Here is a 21,477-nt window from a genome sequence, read left to right as displayed (position 1 = left end):
CTTTTATCATGGAACTTGCCATGGATTTGAGAGCCCTAATTATCATAGTTGCAACATCTGTCTTGTGCGAACTGAATACTGGTGGATTCTAAAGATCGATCCCCTCAAGCTTGCAAAAGTCTCTAAGTCTTCTATCTACATATCTATTCTCATTTTCCACCCATAGAACCTTGATGGCTTTCCTTGATTTGTGTTCAACATTAGTCTTGAAGGCTTGAAGCTTATGAACCACTTCATTCTTATGATGAAGGAAGTAGACCCATGTGAATTATGAAAAGTCATCAACAAAAGTAAGGATGTAGCGGCCTTGGCTTACTTAAGTCACTACAAAAGGACCTATAAAAACCATGTGAACCAACTAGAGAACAACTGGTGCTCTAGAAGACTTCCCTTTATCATACTTCTCCTTGAGATGCATATCCACTAAACATGATGAATGCTCACCCTTAGAAAAGTTGATGTTTGGTAGACCTTTGACCATGTTTTTTGAGAAAGTTGCTGAAGATGGCGGAAGGCAAGATGACCAAACCGCTCATGCCATAGTTTGGTTTGTGAATTAGAGTGAGTCAACAAGGCTTGAGAAGGAGACTTAGGCACAAAGTGGGAGAAGGAATAAAGGATCTTGTCATGATTGACTTTCCCTACTACAAGCAATGAATCATCTCTTAGACTTCACACCATCACTAAATCTAGAAGGAACTCAACTTTGTGACCATCTCCAAGGTGAGTGATTTGGTAAAATAAGAGGAGATTGGAGCTAAGGTTTGGAATGTAGAGGACATCTTTGAATTCCCCATTATCTATTTCCACATGTCCTTTTATTTCAACTTCCATTTTAGTATCATCTCCCACAGAGATGTGCAGTACCTTTGATTGCTTCAATGAAGAAAAATCTCACTTTGAAGAACCCATATGATACGAGGCACCTGAGTCAAGTATCCATTTTGAAGAAGAACTTGTGTTTTCCATAAGTGCTTTCCCTTTTCCCTTTGAAGAGGTTGGAGTTGAATCCTTGGAAGTACCTGACACTTGAATGTTGTTCTTCCTAAGTAGGTTTTTTGACTCATCGATTCATTTAGTCTTTCAATGATGCTCATCATGATTTTTCTTTTTGCAATATGCACAAAAAAGTACGTCATTCTTTTCATTACTTCCCTTCTTGTTGGAAGAAGTATTGCTTTTTTGTGAGGAGGATTGTTGTGTCTCAGATTTTGATTTCTGCTTCCACTACTTCTTCTTCTTGTTGCTAGAACTTTTGTCTCCTTGACTTGATTGGTGCTCATCACTAGCCACCAAGGTTTTGGTCTTTGATGTCGTGAGAAGTCCTAAATCCATCAAGTGAGATTGTTCAACAATCAACATTTTTGCAAATGCATCAAATGTAGGCTTCTAGTAAGCAGATCCCATGGTCAACCTGTGAGTATTAAAACTCGAAACAAAGGAGGCATAATCTACAGGTAGCCTCTTCAAGATGTGATGAATCAACTTTTCATCCTTCATGGGATTTCCACAATCTTTAAGAAGTTCCCTATACTCATTGGCTTTGTTGATGTAATCTTGAATTGTGTCAAAGTTCTTTGGATCCAAGAGAAGTAGATCATCCTCAATCTAAAATCCCTTTTCTTCATCCACCTTACCATACAATGATTCAAGTTTGTCCCAAGCTGGTTTGGATTCTATGAAACTAGCAATGTGAAAGAAGAGATCTCTATGTACACAACTCCTAATAATTCCTAAAGCCTATTGGTCTTGTTTTTTCCATTCAATGAGTTCTTTAGCATCAGTAGATTTGGTAATTGTACCATCAACATAAAGATTGTAACCTTTTTTCATTAATCTACTCCATGCAATATCTTTCCATGTAGAATAATTGCATGAAGTTAGAGGTAGAGATTTAAATGAACCCATGATGCAAAAAATGAAAAGAGCACAAAATAGAGACACAAAAACATATACACACCCCACCCACCCCCCCTTTTCACTTAATCAAAAGACCTCCTCAAAAAAGATGCTTTTGGCACTTTATAAGTAGTGTGTGTACAATGGGCCACTTGTCAAAATGAACAAAGTGGACTTTCTAATTTTTCTTTTACAACTACTTTTTGAGGTCCAAATTTGTCACTAAGCACTGTAGCTCAGATGTGCAACAATTCTAAAAAGTAATGAAAGCTTTACAATGTAGAAAAATCCCTAGTTCTGAAAGTGAGAATTTTGTTCACACAACCTTTGAATCTGACTTTAGATATGGAAAGTAGACAAAAAATAACACACTTTCAAAAAAATGGAACTTGAAAAAGTGACCAGATGTGCCCGTACGAAGCATTTGAAGTTGTAAAATGCAAGATTATGTAGGTACAGTCACCAAAAAATGCAATTTCTAAAAAATCCTTGCACCAAAACTAGAAAATAATACTACCATTAAATTTTTCAAAAAATTCTATCAAATTTCAAAAAAAATTGCACCTGAATTGGAGTTCAGATGACCAAGTTATGGGCTCGCAAATTTAGGCTGCCAAATCAAAAAGCAATCTGGAGAAGGGTCTGGTAGGAAAAATGCTATCTTAAATTTGACAGTCAAATGGCCATTATAGTAGTTCAAAATTGACTAGGTATGACAGTCAAACAGATGTCAAATTTAACCTAGTGAAATGATGATGTCAGTGAAAAATGACCCGCCTGGTGATGTGGCAGTATAGACTGCTGACGTGGCATAGGGTATGATTGTATAGATTGTACAAAACTGTACAGATCGGAAACATGTGGTAGTCTATGTGGTGGGATGTGGAGAAGGCACGAGGCTGGAACAATCAAAACATGTCGCATGGCACGAAATAGACAATAGTTAACACGACGTCAAGAAATCTCAATCACGCATTGGAGAAAGACTTGCGGGGTCCAAAGAAGGAAAAAAAGGCGGTGTTAGATTAGTGGGAATTATCCTACATTAGATGTGGGAGAGCCCAATGAAGTGTTTAAAACTTTGCGCATGCGAGTGTGAAAATAAAGCCCGTTGGTGGTGGCTAGGCAATCGTTGGTATGTGAGCTCAATCGATTCGATTGGGAATGCTTGCCGAATTTGGTCGACCGGTGGAAACTATCAGAATATTGTGGCCACCTAAAAAGCCACAAGTACATAAAATTGTACAATTTCTCCATGTAAATATTAAAATCTTAAGTATTATATATTTATGAGCCAATGACTATCTAGATACAAATGGAAAATTTTAATTAACTTCAAATTACCAAATTTATTATTTTTTAAAAAGTTACTAATTGAAAGATTAAATAAACTCTCCTTTTTAAGTTCCAACTAATGTGGCTTCATGACTGTTCCTTCCATGATTTAATGGCCCAATGGTGGAGGAATGATGACTCTGTATATTACACTGTTATGTATTCTTTTGTTAATAAATTACAATTTGTTAACTGCCATCTTAAGAAATGGACTAGGTTATGCTTTGGCAATCTTTATGCTATGAAGATGAAGGTACAAGGTCACTTTGATGTTATCACTCATCAAATTTAGGTTCTCAATTTTCTAGAGAATTTGGACGAGCCAAAGTTCTAGGTTATTTGGGAATCGCAAGAATGATAGCTTAGAGGTGGTATATTTTTTTGGAAGCAAAAGACCAAGGTGGAATGGCTTCAAGAAGGGGATATGAATATTATTATTTTTTCATTAACCAGTGCAAGCTCATCAAAGAAGTAATTATATATCTTCTCTGGTCAATTTATAAGGAATTTAATTGTTATCTTCGCAAGCTATGCCTTATGAGAATACTCCATATTACTTTGTCCTTTTTCTAGATTCAATTCACTTTTTGCTAAGAATGCAGAGATTATGATCTAATCCTATATTTTCCCTCTCTAGTATTCTATGTAATGAATGAGTCCTTTATGCAGCCAATATCTCTATCAAACTCAAAAGAAGTTGTTTTTAAGATGCATAAGGGTAAAATTCCAATACCTAATGGGTTTCCAACTAATTTTTTCAAGAAATTTGAGATAGTATTAATGTGGATTTTCTAGAGGTGGTTCATGAATCTTATTTCAGTACGTTGATGCTTAAGGACTTGAATTCTACCTTCCTTTTTCTTATTTTAGAAAAATGGGGTGCTACTCAATTATACTTATTTCGATCTATTGCTTTGTATAATATGGTTTACATTATTATCATTAAGTTGTGTTACTGTATCCTCTTCCCTTATTCTAAATGGGGAACATTCTAATTTATTTGGTGCCTCTCAAGGTTTGTGCCAAGGGGATCTTCTTTCTCTCCATTTGTTTATTACTATGTCTAAGGATCTTGACAAATTTATTAAGTCTCACATTTCCCAAGACCCAATTCATAGGTGGAGCTGGCGCAATGGGTAGCCTAAGCTTTTCTCAACTCCAATCTGTGGATGATATTTCTCTTATGGGGATTTCTTGGTTGCATTTAGTTGGTTCCTTTAGGAAAATGGTGGTTATTTATTTAGCCTCTTTAGGTCATAAAATCAATAGCAAAAATCTTCAATCTATCATTTTACTACTCTGAAACCTATTTAATCAAGGATTATTGTATTCTTGAGGTTTTAGATTGGGTCTTTACCCTTGTTTTATCTAGGCATCCCTATAGCTATTAGTAGACAACCTATATTAAATTGGTATGGGTTACTTGATAATTTGTGTCAGAAGATCAACAATTAGACTAATTGGTGGCTTTCGACTATTGTTCATACGACCCTTCTTCAATTTATGATTCAAAATCTTCCTATTTATAAAGGTTTGGTTCAAGAAACCCTATGTATTTATCTCTCTCTCTCTCTCTCTCTCTCTCTCTCTCTCTCTCTCTCTCTCTCTCTCTCTCTCTCTCTCTCTAGTTCCTTTGGAGTGGTAATTCATAAAATTCTAAGTGGACCTTAGTTAAGTGCGAATTTGTGTGTCGATTGAAGGAGGATGAGAGTATGTGCCTCCATTTTTTTAAAAATTGAGTGGACGTGCTCTTGCAACCAAATTGTATTGGAGTCGAGATCATCTCTGGCCTCATATTCTCATACATACAGATTTACAGAGGGTTGACTATTTGGATATTTCTCACTATCCTCTAGAAGGCAAGGGATCTATGGTTTGGTATATTATGAAAATAGGGGCTCAGTTGGTTAAGATGGGGCCTTTTTGGCTCTGAAATATGTGTTCCAAACCTTAGATTTGTATGGATTCTTGGGATGGTCATCCTCCTCTTTTTTCATGTATTCAAATTTGCAACACTTTTGTGATTTCTTTATTGTAGTTGAGTGGGATAAGGTTGTGTATTTTGAAGACTAACAAGAATTTTAGTTTGTTTTTGGTTAGAGATGGAAGCATTGTTGTAATTGGCTATCGGTTTGCCTTGAGAGGGATTGGAATGAGACGGCTCACATTCTTGCTTCTCAGGAGTGTGATTCCTTAGCAAGGCTAGATGCCTTGGCTTGGGGTTGTGACTCCTCTAGTAAATACATTGTTTTTGGAAGGTACTCAATGCTTGTACACAATCATTTAGAGGACTTGAGGTGCTTGGGTGAAAACAGGTCTAGAATAGTTTTTCTTGGCCAAAGTGCAACTTTTTCATGTGGCTAGTGGTTTAAAACCATTGTCTTACCTCAAAAATTTTATGCAAGTGAGGTTTTCATGACCCCTTAATGTGTATCTTGTGTGTCTTGTGTTGTGATAGTGAGGATTTTGTTTCTCATCTATTATTCTAATGCTCCCTTTGCAAGGGGATTTGACATGTGTGGTGGAGTGTTTGGGGTCAAACTTGTTGACATGCCCTCTCTTTATATGCATTTAGGGCAGGTCACGACCTTGTCAAAACTACTCTTCTTTAGGTTATATGGGATCTTAGTCCTGCTTTCGTCATTTGTCAGGCTTGGTTGGAGATGAATCAAAAGATTTTTTTAGGATACAAGGATGGTTGTAGAACACTTGTTCGAAATTCCTCATTCTCTTTGTGAGAGTGCTTTTGCTAAGTGTGAGATGACCAAAGGTTTGGATCCCAAGGACATTACTGGCAATCTTCTAGACACCCCCCTTCATGGAGGTGCTCTAGGGTGTGTTGGTTAGGTATAAAGGAATATAAGTATACATCCTTTGCATAGGCTTAATTGAGAAAATCATTGGACTTTCTCTCCTCATGGAGTTTTCAAAAATTAATATTGATGTCTCATCTCAGGGGAATTTGGACATGTTGGCATTGGAGTAGTTGGTTGGGATAGTTCTGGGGACACTTAATTTATTTTTTCTATTTATAAGGGCTTTCACACAAATATTTTTAATGGAGGCTCTTGCTAATTTGTATGACATGTTCAACGTTGTTGTGCTCTTGGCTGACATAGGACTATTTGTGAGTCTGATTTGGATTCTTGGGCAGTGATGTCTCTATTAACTCAACAACAGCTTGAGGGTGTTAATTGGCACTTAGCTTTGGTTATTTGATAGACTCATTTTGGTAGCTCTTTGAAACCTATTACTTTTACTCGAATTCATCAATAATGAAATTGTATTGCTGATTGTTTGGTCAAATAAGTTTCGAGTCACACTGAGGATTGACATATTGTAGATAAGAGACAATTACATCTTAATATGTTTCATGTATTAGAATAACTAATTAATTGCGACAAAGTTTCGTTGTGCTCTCTTTAATGGACACTTCACTCTTTTCATATCTTTCTTATGCTTGAATAAATTTACCCTTCTCTTAATCGTTCAATTAAAAGATTAAATAAACAAGTAATCCAACTCTTATTAGAACATAGATAACTGGCCCCTTCCCCACATTATAATTCTAAACTCATAAACATTTCTTACGACACTTTCCTGTTATATAGATTGTCAGAAAAGCCACATTCTAGAAGGTGCAAGATGGATGACAGAATAATTAAATACTTTTGAAGTAAAAACCAGAATACGAGACATTGAGCTCATTCAATCTCTCAATTATCATTTCACTAAATCGTTCACCAAAAAACAACTTAAAACTCTCGAAGTAAAGATCAGCACAGGAGTCATTGATCTCATCCAATCTCTCAATTATTATTTTACTTAATCATTCACCAAAATCAGTTACATTAACAATCTTCACAGTTCTGTTTCTTCAATAAAGCCATCACAATTATCTGTGATCACTTACTTTTACAGAGTCCTGCAAATAATTACACAGAACCACCAAAATAGACCAATCCAACACTCCCCTGGATTGAGCATTGATAATAACTCAGACTGATAACTGATCTAAAATTAGCTTGAAATACACACCCACACGAAGACAACTCCTACAGCAATGTTGCACTTGATGAGAAAAACACAAAGTTTTGCCAAGAGACTGGTCTTAAAAGAAACAAAACTCAAGTCCCCTAACCAGTTTTACAAAAACCCACATTGATTTAGACACCCAGATCACGTAGAAACGAAGTGTGTAAAACCCCCACTTAGGGTTTCACACAAGTTCGTTTAGTACATGTTAAACAGGCTTCTACATGTTGGTTTACTCTTATTTTCTTAAGAATTTTCCACCAAATTATCTTATTTGTTGTAATCCATAGCGCACTGAAGAATCTAGTGTACTTGCGAGGATCAATTGGGTATTCCATTTGGGCCTTGATAGTGTTTTCCGCACTCGGGCAGTCGTTGAGGGTAACGTTCACGATCCTTGCAGTAGTTGTAGACAAGGTAGTTTCTCTGGATCCATTTCATTTTCAACCTCTCTTCACTTGTTAGGCCTCCTGTTCCACTAGAGATGAGAGAGTCGGAAAACTGAGCTGAGCAAGAAGAGTCCTGAACAGGGCAACCACTCAGAATAAACTTGGAGAACTTTGCAACGAAAGGCTGGTATCTGTAGTCTGCCCTGTATTTGCCATTCTCCGTAGCCCAATCAGATGCATCCCAAATTGACCCATACACCCAAAGAGGCCTTTGTGGGAAAGTTGAAGAAACCCTTCTTGGGTACTTTCTGATTGCAATGTCATCTACATAGAAGCTGCCAAAGATGCAACAAGTCCTTTTTTGTTAGAGCCAAAACTTGTTTATATCTAAAGATCGTAGAGATATCACATTTCTACAATTTATTATAATTATTCATAACAGTTTTCTGGATTTGATTGTGTGTATTTTTAGCATTAATGTTTCGGATCACATTCCATAATCTATCATCAGAATGAAAGTAACTGAAATGTTAATGCTAAAAATACACACAATCAAATCTTGAAAACTGTTATGAATAATGTAAAGATCTGTACAAGCATGTAGAGGTTAGATGGATCCAACTATGAGAACTCTCAAGAACACAAGTTGTTAAGGGTTTATTCCAATGAAGTTGAAAATGAAACCATTTCCTTTTAAACTAAACTGTACATTGATAACTTATCATATAATAACTTTAAAGCTTCTGGATTTGATTGTGTATATCTTTTTTGCTTCTATTTCAGATCATTATATATGATCTCTTTTTCTCTTTCTCTGTTTGTACTTCATCATTCATCATCATCCTGAAGTACACTATCAAATCCAGAAGCTTTGAAGTTGCTAATTGATAAATTGTGAAAAAAAAATGAATCTAAACTTATCATATGTCAAAGTCATGGAAACCAAAATAGCCCTTATATTCATGGTGTCTATGGTAAGGTCACGTAGCTCTCTTCCTTTCAAGAGCTCTTACAATCAAGATTATCTAGTCTGCGCCCTATACATTCTCCAACTTTGTCAACATCAAGTTAGTAGATGCAAGCTTTTGGTAGGAACTGTGTATGTATTTTCCAATCAATATTTGGAATCTTTATCAGTTCTGCTTTTGGAGGTGATACACAATTCCTATCAAAAGCTTGCACTGTAAAATTTTTATACCATTGACATCAAGTTATTGATAACCTAAAGTATTAGGGCAGTGGCTATGCGGCCACGAAAACGGTTAATCATACCAAGGAGAAACACTTTATTTTGTAAAAATTGTAAAACATTATATAAATACAACGATTCTTGTGGTTGGATAGCCACTACCAGAACCGAGCACTTACATGATATGAGATGGGGTCCAAAGAATGCTGTAATTGTGAAAGTCTTCGGTCGGATCAAACCAGAGATGAAACTTGAGCTCCCTGCCTGTAAGAACATGACCATCTCCACTTCCACTGATGTAGACGTTGGTCTGTAATGTGTATGGTTTTCCAGGTGTTGTCCCAAGGAACTCCATGTCAATTTCATCATGGTGACCTGGGAATTCTTGATTGTTGGATAGCTGAAAAACACAGATTTCAGCATATGATTGCCATTAATTTCCATCATTAGTATATAACAAACTATATGACTAGAAAAGGCCTTCTACAATGCCATTACTACCAAATAAAGTTTGCTCTCAATATGGTTAATGCTCTAACAATTGTATATATGTTAGATAACCAAGCTTCAACATGAGGTGCATTTCTAAAGCTATTGAGCAAAACCCATTGGCATGATTGGAAAAATTGTCAGCAAGACAAAGAAGAGAATTACATATAATGCTGTAATGATCCCTGCAGTGTAACCAGCCTGTAACTTAATGGCAGCACTGAAGAAACCTGACTTGTATGCCTGCAAGGACTTGAAACCACTCCCTGAAAGCATTCAAAAGCAGGTTTTTCAGACTCTTAATATGTCGAAATTGAGTATACAAGATTCTAAGAAACAGGAAAAAAGAGTCTATAATCATTTTACATCATTTTGAACTTTATACTATTATAATCTTGATAATGGATCATAAAGTGTGATAAGAAACGTTGATTAAAAATATCTTACACAATCAATACCAGAAACATTATTATTTACAAGATCTGCTATTAGTTCCAGTAAGAGTGTAATCCTAAGATAACTGTCGCTAGTCCACTTGAAACCCCATGTATATGAAAAGACTCCATATACAAATGGGCTAACAGTTCTCACAAGACCACTAAAACACTACAAAATAAGGATAAGGACAATTGTGTTATATAAGAAACTCTTCACAGAATTGGGATATCAGTGGCAATGCAGCTTTCCATTCCAACACTCACATTAAAAACAACAAATTTCAGTTATAACATAAAAGGGGAAAAAAACACAATGGTAAATTGTGAGCTTCTTATCTGAGAGGTCTTAGGTTCAAGTCTACTCGAATTTAACAAACAATAATAACTAATCAAAACGCAGAGAATCAGGAAACCTGATGTAGTGTCTAGCCAAATTGTAGTGGAAGACTGATCCTGTGACACTTCCTGATGCTGAGAACCCCATAGATTAGAATACCCATCAGAGAATTTTATGGTCTGGAACCTGGAAGTGACAGGAATCTGCTGGTTGTTAGACTCGTTTGCATGTACACCACACAGACTAATAATCACCATGACTATAATGATGAAGTTCATGGCAGCCATTTGTTGTTGCAGAAAGGCTTTGCCCATTGTGAAACACTTCTCACAAGCACAAGATCAGCCTTCCTTCAACAAGGATGCATTTGCCAGTCCATCTAAATTGGGAAGCAATAAATAGATGCAAAGAAAGAGCTACCAAGCATGGGCTTTAAAGTCAATAGTGGGAAATATTAAAAACAATCATGTTGAGAGGCAAAGTTGAATGGTGGAGATTCAATTCAGAGAGCTTGGAGTGCGTTCCATAGAGCTAGGAGTGCTTGTACGCCGTCCCCTGCAACAGTTCTGACGGGAATTTGGACAACTTTAGGCAATTCAATAAAGAAAGTTTTGAACTTAAATGCTTTTTGTGCATTCACATTTGTCCCATAATGTCCGTGGCAGAACTCTGCATCAGCTTCAATATAATATGAAGTATGGTAGTTGAGGAGGTTAACTACAATTGATGGTCTTTCAATTTTAATCGATTTATCTATATGTGGCAAATCGTACACCTTTTCTCAAACTAGGATTGATCGTTCATCTCTCTTTTAGAATGAATTGTGTGGTGTAGATTTTGCATCTTACTGTGCCATGGTACCTGGTAAATTTTGATATCTAAGCTCATGCGTAGGAGCATTTTAAAGGCTTCCTAACAGCTTTGACTATAAGCTAGTATAATTGTTATAATCAGAGAGAAGATGAGGATTGTTAAATGGTATTAGAACTAAGGAGGAGAATCCTTAGGACATCAAATCAGGGCCCTCATGCATTAAAATCCATCTCACAATAGGGAGGAGTGTGCTACTGAGACAACTCAAGATTTTTACTGTATTAGAGTTTACTTTTAAAATATTTGTCATACAAATCTTCCCTTAATCACAATGGAAGTTGACATAAAGTTGCACAGAGAAATGCTAATTATTCATATATAGAGCCATCCAAACAAAAGAGGCAAATCTCACAAGGCATCAGATTGAGGAAAAAAAACCTAGCTAGAAATTAGAAAATACAAGGCTTTTGACTGGAGTGAATTTGCAAGGAACAAGGTTTCCGACTGTAGAAAGGAAACTACTATTTTGTAACACACGAAAGAGACAGGAGAAGAAAAATCTATTCATAAGGTTGGTATAATGTTATCTGTCTTTTTACAATCAAAGTTTGTAAATTTGATTTAAAGAGAGGTGGATTGTAGAGAGATTGTAAAATGGATATCTCAATTGATAGTAGTATTTCTATGTTTTATTTCAGAGCTTTACTAGTCTATGTTGTTAATTTTTTTAATTATACAATGACATAACATTTCATTTTCTTGGATTATTTATATCATCCACTGTGCTCTTAAATTTGGAGATTCCGAAATGATCCAAATGACTGTTGTGGTTGACTATATCTTGACTAAGATCTTTACTATAGTTCTAAATATCTGTATCCCTAGGTAGGTAGAGACAAAGAAGCTAAGGACCAAAGAACAAATAATGTTCAAGAACAACCATCATACATAAATCACACCTTCACCTTAACAAGCATCAGTGAAGAGACGAAAGCAACCATGCATAGAGTTCACTATGATTTTGTGGATTTTCATAAGGTATCTGACACATATCAAATACACTTAAATGATACAAAGGATTATTTTTACTATTTGAAGTCTCTATTCAATATTCTTATATATTTGTGAATAACATTATCTTGATGTCTCAATTAAGGTGGGGTCTCAAGAGAAAACTTGACATAGTAGGATTTTTTGGTGATAGCCATCAACTTTTGGTTCATTTGGGAAAAATCACAACTTCCATTAATTCTAAAAAAGACAAGTGTGGTGAATTTTACTTGCAAAAATTAGAAGGTTCAGATTTTATTTTTCTTATATGCACATGGTTTTTCTCTCCTCTACCTCACACTTTACCTTTTTGACTCCAACTTTCAAATGGAGACTAAACAAGAATGTTTAACTCTTATCACCCTTGAGAAATAATGCTTAAAGGGTTACTTCTTGAGCATTTCGACAATGATGGACACATATTTTGCTCATTGGTCACATTCAACCGGGCCGTACTTTTGAGTTGTAGATTGAAGTCAGAGATATTATATACAGAAATAGATCTAAAATTATTCATATTAAGGAATTCATTCCTCAAACCACCATCTTTGTAGGACTAAGCATAACTACTTTCAGTACTTGATACACAAGTTGAGATTGAAGACCATCACTTAGTTTTTATTACCCTAGGTATCCTTGGCTTGCTCTTAAATCTCCATGGTTCAAATTGAAAATCACAAATTGAAGTCTATTTGGTATGCAAGAGCTTCCTCCTTGCTACCCCTCATTAACCTTGATATTGATAAACAATCACCATAGGTCTTTTTAGTGAGTGCTAGATTGAACTCTCTATGTGGGAGATAAACAATGGAATCTATAGAGTCCAGAATTTACCTAGAGAGCTACCATTTTCAAAATTTTGTTTCTACTTAGATATGTGTCCATAGATTAGTGATTCAATCATCTCGTCCTCTAGCTAAATTGGACTCTGGCTACCTTACAACCTAAGAATTCCTTCAAGGCACAACTTAGAGTATGTTCCCACTAGTTTTACATTGAGATAGACCCCCATATTTTCGAAGAGCATTGTATACCCCATGCATGCTCAAAGGAAACAATGATTGAGGAAGAATTTTGTTCAGATGCTCCATATTTTGAGACAAAAGGACAATTTTTAGTCTTTTCCTTCTAGGTTTCCATGTCTTATAAAGACTACAAATGTATTTTTCTGTACTTATGAAATGTGCATGCCTTCATCAATGAATTTTGCAAGAAGAGGGCCCTTTCAACCAACCTCAAATGTTATCTTGTAGATCTATAAGGTATCACAAACATAATGATTCTCATGACTTCACTTCTATCACAACACTTTTTACTACTAATTTGAATCTTAACATTACTATCAAAGACCTTCAAAATTTATTTTTGTAATTTACATTTTTCTATATTACATTATTATTATGATTTCTTCAAAAAAAAGCTTATACTTTTTACTTTACCTGAAATAAATTTTGATCTTTCATAAAATCAATATACATACCAGAAAAATCTGGTATATATATAAATTATCATTAATCATCCCATCTTGTTCTTTCCTTTCCTTTACCTTTCTTTTTAGGATTCTAGATAACAGGCACCCACTTCTCCATTGAATATTTTATATTTGTCGAAGCATTTATTTATATAAAATCAATCAGTTCTTCTGATGTTATGATGACATATCTTTGTCTGCTGCAAATAGTTTTCACCTTGTTTTATTTCAGTAAGGATTGGATGCTACGTATCTTGAATAGTGCAAATCACTGTTCATTTGAAAAGTCACGGATTATCTTATAAAATTAAAGTGGTATGAACACGAACAAGATGCTATCTTCTCTTCCATGGAACAAATCACAGAGACTGTAAGTTAATATTGACTCAGATATTTACAGTGGATAAATATAAGGAAGTGCGGCATTATTGTGTTAGGTTGTCTTTTTAATTTATTGTTTCTAGTGCTTTTCTTTATAGATTCCGTTGGAAATGTGAAGCTTGGTTTTAATTGTTCATGCAATAAAATTAATAATATTTTATAATGGTTGGGTTAGTTAAGGGTTGCATATTTGAATAATGGTTTGCTGGAGTTATATTTAGAAAAGATTTTTTAATTAAAAGTTGTGTATAAGTATTAGAGTTATCCTGCAAATTTTGTCAAATTTGCATGTTGCAAGTATTTACAAGTTAAAACGACAGCTATAAGCTCACTTAGATAACAAAAAAACTTAAAATCTGAATCTTAAAATTAGCTATAACTACTTCTAGCGTCCTTCTCCTAATTGAAATTTTAATGAAAAAAATTTGTTAATAATTCAATTATTAGAACAATGGTGTATAAGTATTAGATGTATTATACAAACTTTGTCAACTGAAAAATCTTAAATGTGCATAAAGAATTGCATGTTGCAACTATTCATAAGTCAAAACAATAGCTATAAGCACTTAGATAATGAAAAAATCTCAAAATCTGAACCGTTAAGAAACCTAAGATGTGTAAAGTTAGCTATAACTATTTTAGTTATCCTCTCCTAATTGAAGAAGTTACAACACTTCAAAGGGAGGTTGGAAGAGGTCTGATATATCACCCAATATGTGAGATTGAGGGAAAGAAAATGGTTAAAAATTCAATCATGATTGACTGATAAATATATAATTTTTTTAATTCAATTGAATACTTATATTTATTGTCAAATAAATTAATAATAATTAAATATTATGGATATTTATTTTAACACATTATAATTTTATAGATATGTAATTTTTATAGTTCATAATATTAATACAAGTTATTTTCAGATTTGATTGTGTGGAATAATTTCATTGTTCCTGATCCATAATAATTTTATATTCTCTTGTTTTCTATTTTTATGATCAATGATGGAATTTGATTCAAAATTTTGAAAGAAAAAGTTCACACAATCAAATTTCAAAAATAATTTATGTACAAAAAAATATATAATTATTAAAACAAAAATAAGATTAAGTTTTTAATTTAAAAAAAAAAAAAACCATAAACAAATTTCTAGATGAAATTGTATTTGTTTTAAGTTCATTAGATTTCCACAATCCATATGATAAACTATCACATAATAAATTCTACAAGAAAAATAATCATATATTTGTTTATTTAATCATAAATTATGACCAAACATCAATCAAATTAACAAACATCATTTACATACAATTTTCTATACACTATATAAAACACATACACTCTTCGAGCATAAACATGTATAAAACAACCATAAAATAAAAACAAATATATCTCAACAGATATGATATAAAAAACTCACCAAGAGGATCAGCTAAACAATATTTGAGCAATAAACCAAAGTATATAGTCCACTCTCATGACGTAACACTAAATCAACATTTATTATTGGCAACAACGTTAAAAAGTATGCATGAACAAGCCAAACATTGTATATAGACTGATGCTGAGGAAGAACAAACATATGTTCATATTTAATAGCAGAAAACCATTGTCCAAAATGATTTTGGTGGATATAAAAGGGAAAGGTAAGCTGTATGTATCAGGACTCTTTATAACTATTTAAGGTTAAATATTGGATTCTCTGACAATGAAATCTTAGACAAGAAAGGTTATTGGAATAATGTGAAATTGGAACTAATCACACATTTCGGTTCTGCCCTCATGCCCAGAAACTCTGGAGGTTCCTCCTTTCCACCTTTCCGGCTTTGTTTCCTCAAACCTGGTCTTGGAAAAATGCATTACTTGGTTTTTCTCCAGTCCCTAATATAATCATTCAATCTTTCAGGCACATTATCCTCAAGCAGATTTGGCGGTTAAGGTGTACGGCTGTCTTTGCTCACACTTTCCATTCGTCTTAGGTTGAGTATTTGATGGTTACTTCAGATTTCTTTCCTATGCTCCTTACTTTGAAAGCCACCGTTCAGACCAATATAGTTCTTAAAAAGTGGCTAGATCATATAAATCATCAGCTTTGTGCTTTTGAAGAAAAGTTTAAAATTCGAGCTAATCTCGCTGTCATCAACTAGTCTTGTGCAATATGGTGTTCAAGTCTATGCTTTCACCCTGGCATATGTACATCTTGGTTGCAGCTTCAGTCATGGCTGCTGATACTTTGAAGGAATTGATGAGTGCGTTGATGGAGATTTGGAAGCAGTTGCATTATTCATTTTTAATATTCTCAATACCGATGTTAACTCGGATGATCATTTGTTGTAATATAGCTAATGCAATCAGCATTGTATCTGCTGTCATATATTTGTAAATGTTTGTTTTTGTTAATAAAATGCTTCTTTCAATTTAAAAAAGAAAAGAAAAGAAAAGAATACATTGAAAAAAAGATTGAAAAAGTTCATGTAACTCATAATCTTATAACTTTTATCTTTTATCAAAGATAGAAAACAATTTTAATAAAAATAATTTTCTTTGTTGATACGTCTTAACTATTTTATAATATTTATGGATACTTTTCATCAATAACATTCTTTTGATAGTCTTGAACTGTTTTATCAAAATTCGTAGCAGTTTGTAACTTTGAATAATACTTTCTAACACATTTATTGAAAACGATGAAGGGCAAACACAAACATATTTTCATGATTAAGAGTAACAAATATTTATTGAAAATAATAATAAAAGGGTAGACATATTCTCATGGTGGGTTAATACTATCTTTGCAAGGGAAACATGTTAGCATCAAAAGATTGTGATGATTGGTACGAGGCTTGTGAATTTGGAGACTATAATTATTATTATATTCTTCTATAATTGAGGCTTTGCTTCCTATGTTCATAATTGATATTTTGCTTGCTATTTTTTTATAAGCCATGAATCTCCATAAGATTTTGTGAACTATTTTTTCACAAGATAGAGTTATTTTTAATATGGCAGTATTTGATAATTTATTTTATAGAGCTAAAGAGTGAAAGTACAAACAGCTCATTTGTGTGCCCAAGGAGATATATTTTCAGAAAAGGTGTTGACATGATATTTTTTGTAATGAGGAATTGATATATTGTCATAGGATGTCAAGTCTAGCCTATGAGCTAGAAACCTTAGCATACTATGAAACACGTATTTTATTTTTAAAAAATTATAAATATATCTTAGTTGGATGTAATTTATTTTTCCATCATTTGTGATTAAGAGGAGTAGATATTATTTTGTATATAATGATAAATATAAGTAGGATGTTTTTTATTAGAGGATAATATATGATTTGAATTATATTTATTATTATAGGTTAGTCTTTTTTGAAATTTCTATAAAACATTTTGAGTCTTGGTGGCCACTTCACCAAGGAAGTGTTTAAATGACAACACTATATATCTGAAGATACTTTTAAATGTTAACATCAATTTTTAAGTTATTTTTTGCTTTGTGTTTATTTAGTATCGAATTCATATTAAATTCTAACTTAATTTCCTCTACTAGTCATTATATTTCTTTACAAAGTGTAAAATGTTTCATTTGTGTCTTTTAAAGATGTATTTAATTACCCATCTTTAAGCTTATTTTGATTATCTTAGTAAGTTTATAATCGGCATACTTGCCAAAGTTTTGGAATAAACATGATGGCAATGTAATGATAATTTACTTTCAAGATTAGTTTTGCTTAGTTGTTGACAGTTGATACTCTTAACCAATCACGTGATACTAATGTTTTCATATCTTTTTCATTCTATGTAATCATGTAGCTCCTTTTGGGAGTAAATATTTTGTCATCATTTTTATAGAAAGCTCGAAGATCTAGATCGCATGGGAGAATGAAAATAGGCGATATGGCAGTGCTAATAGCCAACCTTACAAACAACCAAAAGCATCTTACATCAAAGAAGAAAATCATGTAGAAGAAGAGTTGACCCAAAACCTTATATACTTGTGGTGATTTTCTATCAACTCGTGTAATGGTTTGGTAGCCTCCCAATAAAGAGTTCTTGAGAGTGAAGTTTGGGATGGATGAAGGGTGATGTGCAAATATTGAATGCTTCATTTTATTCACTTTCCCACACATAATCTATTAACCCTTCAAGATCATCAAGAGGATAGAGATCAATAACAATAACAACAACAAATACTTATACAAAAGTAAGAGGAAAAGAATCATACATAAGATAAAGAGTGTGACACAAGTAACCATTTGCCTCTAGAAATTATACCAATTAATGCCCCTTCTTCCAAATTACAAAGATAGAAGGAGACACAATATGCATATTCTAGAAGAGAGAGAAGGAGAAGTATTAGTGAGAAGATCTCTCCAATTAGGGAATACAAAGAAAGGTGACAATGATTCTAGAGAATCATCAAGGAATCAAAGCTCACCAAAAAGTTGAAGTGTTAATTGAAGCTAGAGTAGAGAGAGACAAGATCCAATTAAGGAGGAAGGCATACCACAATGTATGAGGTGAAAGTGAGAGGATATTGATAAGAACCCACCAAGTTCCCTAAAGAGGAATGATGAAATCTTGTCGACTTGGTAAACAATTTGTCCATAATAGTAGTGTTAGATGAGGAAGACTTAGAGAATAACTCCACAAAGAGTGGCATGTCAGTGCACTCTATTTGTAACAAAGACAATGAAGAGAGGAACTTTGATAGTGAAGCAACCCAAATATTCGAGAACACTTTGCATGACAATGAGAGCTTGTTCATAATATATAGAGGAATTGAGAATAGGGGTTCTAAGACAAAGACCCCAAGGAGAAGGGAGATCAACTTCAAGGAAGGTAACCAAGGTACAAGGGATGTTGATGGTAGACATGTAGAAGGCTTGCATGTGGCCTAAAGTGCAAAAGAAACACCATTTAATATGGGAAAGAGTGAAATAGTCTAGTGAAACTCTTAGTACATGGTGTATACCATTCTAGAATTATGACCCCCTCACAAGTTCTAGTAGGGATAGGTAGACATGTCCTAAGTTTATCAGGAATGCATTAGAGGATCCAATGTTGAATTGAAAAACATGTGCAATCATATGGTTCATAAGCAAGAAAATAGACGGAGATTACTAGCTAAGGTCATTCCCTACCACACTATGACAAATAACTATTGATTAGTTTTTGGATAATCGTGGGAAAATTCAAAGGCATTTGAGGAGGAATTTTAAATCCTTAGGGATGATAATGAGATTGTGGCCAAAACCTACAACACCAAGCAAGGAAAGAATGAGAATGTATGAGATTATAATCATAGGCTCAAGGAGTTTCTTAAAAAGATGGAGATACATTTGGTTAATAGATTGAAGAAGTGCTAGTTTATTGAAGAGTTGATTCTCTCACTAAGGAAAAAGATAAAGGTAGCACACCATCCTTATGTACAGTAATGATTATAATTAACAATGGACATTGAAAGTGAAGCCAAAACATTATGGGGGATGAAGAGAGTGAGCAATGAAGATAGCTTGTAGTGATGGTGAACCAAAAATTGGATGTGCATGATGTGCATGATGAGGGTGTTGGAATCTAAAAGATTGATAACCCAAAAAACTAGTGCAAAGAATAGATATCTAAACTATGAATGCAAATGATACAAAATCAAAATAGAAACATAGAGTTAGTCTCCAAGAGAGTAATGCAAATGTTGGAAGCAAAATAGCATTAAGAGGATGTAAAAGAAATCGATCACAATTACAAGCCAGGTAGCATGTTTATATAGACTAGGAAGAGGGAGGGGATGGCAACATTGACCAATGAGGAGCAACCATCTATCAAACTAAAGATAGAAAAGTATCTTCCTAAGATAGCTAATGGAAGCTCACATGTAGGAAGGTGACACCTCGCAACCACTTTCTAAATAAGACATGCTTTATTAACCTAAGCAAGATTATTAAAAGTGTAGGACAAAACTAGCAATATAGGGAAAAATAAATAACCCAGAAGGAAATTTAAAAAACTACACTAACACCCCCCATAAGCAAAGTTTAGGTGGATGGAGAAATGGGTCCCGACAAGTCAAGCCTAATGAGGTACCCATGTGTACATAAAAGTACCCCAAAAGAGAGAGAAAAGAGACTCCCCAAAAAAAAAATTAGGACTCCAAGTGAGAGGAAGAGGCCCCCCCAAAAGATGAAGCATCCTACACCCCCAGCAAAGCTAGCAAATTTTGTCCGATAGATCCACTTACATCGAATAAGTTTTCTTCCCTTAGGAAGAGGGACAAGATCCCAAATGTGGTTCCTCATGAAGGAACTATACTCTTCCTGCATAGTTGTATCCCACTTAGGAATACCAAAAGCCTCATGAAAGGACTGTGGATATGAGGCAATAGCAATGAAGGCATGTGGAGCATCCTAGAATTGTGAATGAGTTTGCCTAGTGTCTGATGGATCCCCAACCCAATCACCTATAGACTACAAGGTCTGTCTAGCCCAAAGTGGAATAGAAGATGGAGAAGAATCATCAACTTGTGAATGATGAATAGGAGAGCGAGGAAGGAGGTGAGTCCTCTGAATCACTCTCTGCATCGAAAGTGGAGGTAAAAAGCAGCTCAAGTGAATCTAACTCATTAGAAGATATTTCATGTATTCCAAGTGACTCCAATGTCAAAGTAGAAGGAGTTGGAGAAGTGATAGAAAGGGAGCTTGAAGGTCCCTCCTCAAACTGAACACTCCTCTCAATGAACAACTCATGTGTAGTAGGGTGGAGCAACTAATAACCCTTCACACCATCTAGATAACCTACAAATATGCAAGGTCTACTCTGCAAATCCAAGGCCTTACGATTCTCTGTAGGAATGTGGGCCCATGCAGGAGAGCCAAAAAATCAAAAGTGTTTAACTGACGGTTTCCGAATGTTCCAAGCTTCAAAAGGAGTAACTCCCTTCAAGGCTCGGTGAGGAACATGATTTTGGATATAACAAGCACATTTAATGTTGGGTGATGCGACGCGCTCCCCTGCCCACAGGTGGTTAATTATGTGGTGTTCCATGTTCACTAACAGTCATGGCTTTTGGTGCAACGGAAAATGGGCCCAACAATTGGTATCAGAGCCTAGTTTTGGCTTGGTCATGGGTTCAAATCTCCCCGGTGCCTTCCCGACCCGCGTAAGCACCTGGTATGCGCGTCGAGGGAGAGATTGTTGGGTGATGTGACGCGCTCCCCTGCCCACAGGTGGTTAATTATGTGGTGTTCCATGTTCACTAAAAGTCATGGCTTTTGGTGCAACGGAAAATGGGCCCTACATTTAATGGATTTTTCCCAATACTATGGTGCAAGAGATCTAGAGTGAATCATATAGTTTGCCATTTCCTTCAAGGATCTATTCTTTCATTCTGCAACACCATTATGCTGAGGATTTATGGAACTAAATATTGTAAATCAATCCCCTCTAAAGTGCAAAATCTTTCAAATTGATGGTTGACATACTCACCACCATTATCTGTGCGTAAAACTTTGATGCCTTTCTTGGATTTCTTCTCTACAAAATTTTTGAAGTCCTGAAAATGATCAAATACCTTTGACTTCTGTTTGAGAAAGTACACCCAAGTATATCGAGAAAAGTCATCAATGAATGTGAGGACATATCGGGCCTTGTTGAAAG

General features: G+C 34.6%; 1 protein-coding gene across 1 annotated transcript; it reads right to left on the bottom strand.

Annotated features, from left to right (window-relative positions):
* Positions 1-7,031: 7,031 nt before the first annotated feature.
* Positions 7,032-10,479, bottom strand: LOC149527965 (xyloglucan endotransglucosylase/hydrolase protein 31-like). Its single transcript, XM_089808479.1, has 4 exons — positions 10,187-10,479; positions 9,502-9,602; positions 9,027-9,247; positions 7,032-7,993 (listed from the first exon to the last, which is right to left on the bottom strand). The coding sequence occupies exons 1-4, from the start codon at positions 10,422-10,424 to the stop codon at positions 7,591-7,593; spliced, it is 963 nt and encodes a 320-aa protein (XP_089664605.1). The 5' UTR covers positions 10,425-10,479; the 3' UTR covers positions 7,032-7,590.
* Positions 10,480-21,477: the final 10,998 nt, after the last annotated feature.

The sequence above is a fragment of the Cupressus sempervirens genome, chromosome 11 (genome assembly GCF_028749045.1).
Source record: "Cupressus sempervirens isolate cs-2001-9-10 chromosome 11, ASM2874904v1, whole genome shotgun sequence".
NCBI lineage: Eukaryota > Viridiplantae > Streptophyta > Pinopsida > Cupressales > Cupressaceae > Cupressus > Cupressus sempervirens.
This window is presented reverse-complemented; position numbering and strand designations above follow the sequence as displayed.

Bases quoted from the DNA above. Each gene is read 5' to 3' on its own strand.
- LOC149527965 (XM_089808479.1), bottom strand. From the start codon at position 10,424: ATGGGCAAAGCCTTTCTGCAACAACAAATGGCTGCCATGAACTTCATC. The intron at 9,248-9,501 runs GTAATTCTCTTC...TGTGTTTTTCAG, and splicing joins GGATCATTACAGCATTATAT to CTATCCAACAATCAAGAATT. The intron at 7,994-9,026 runs GTAAGTGCTCGG...CATCTTTGGCAG, and splicing joins TGGACCCCATCTCATATCAT to CTTCTATGTAGATGACATTG.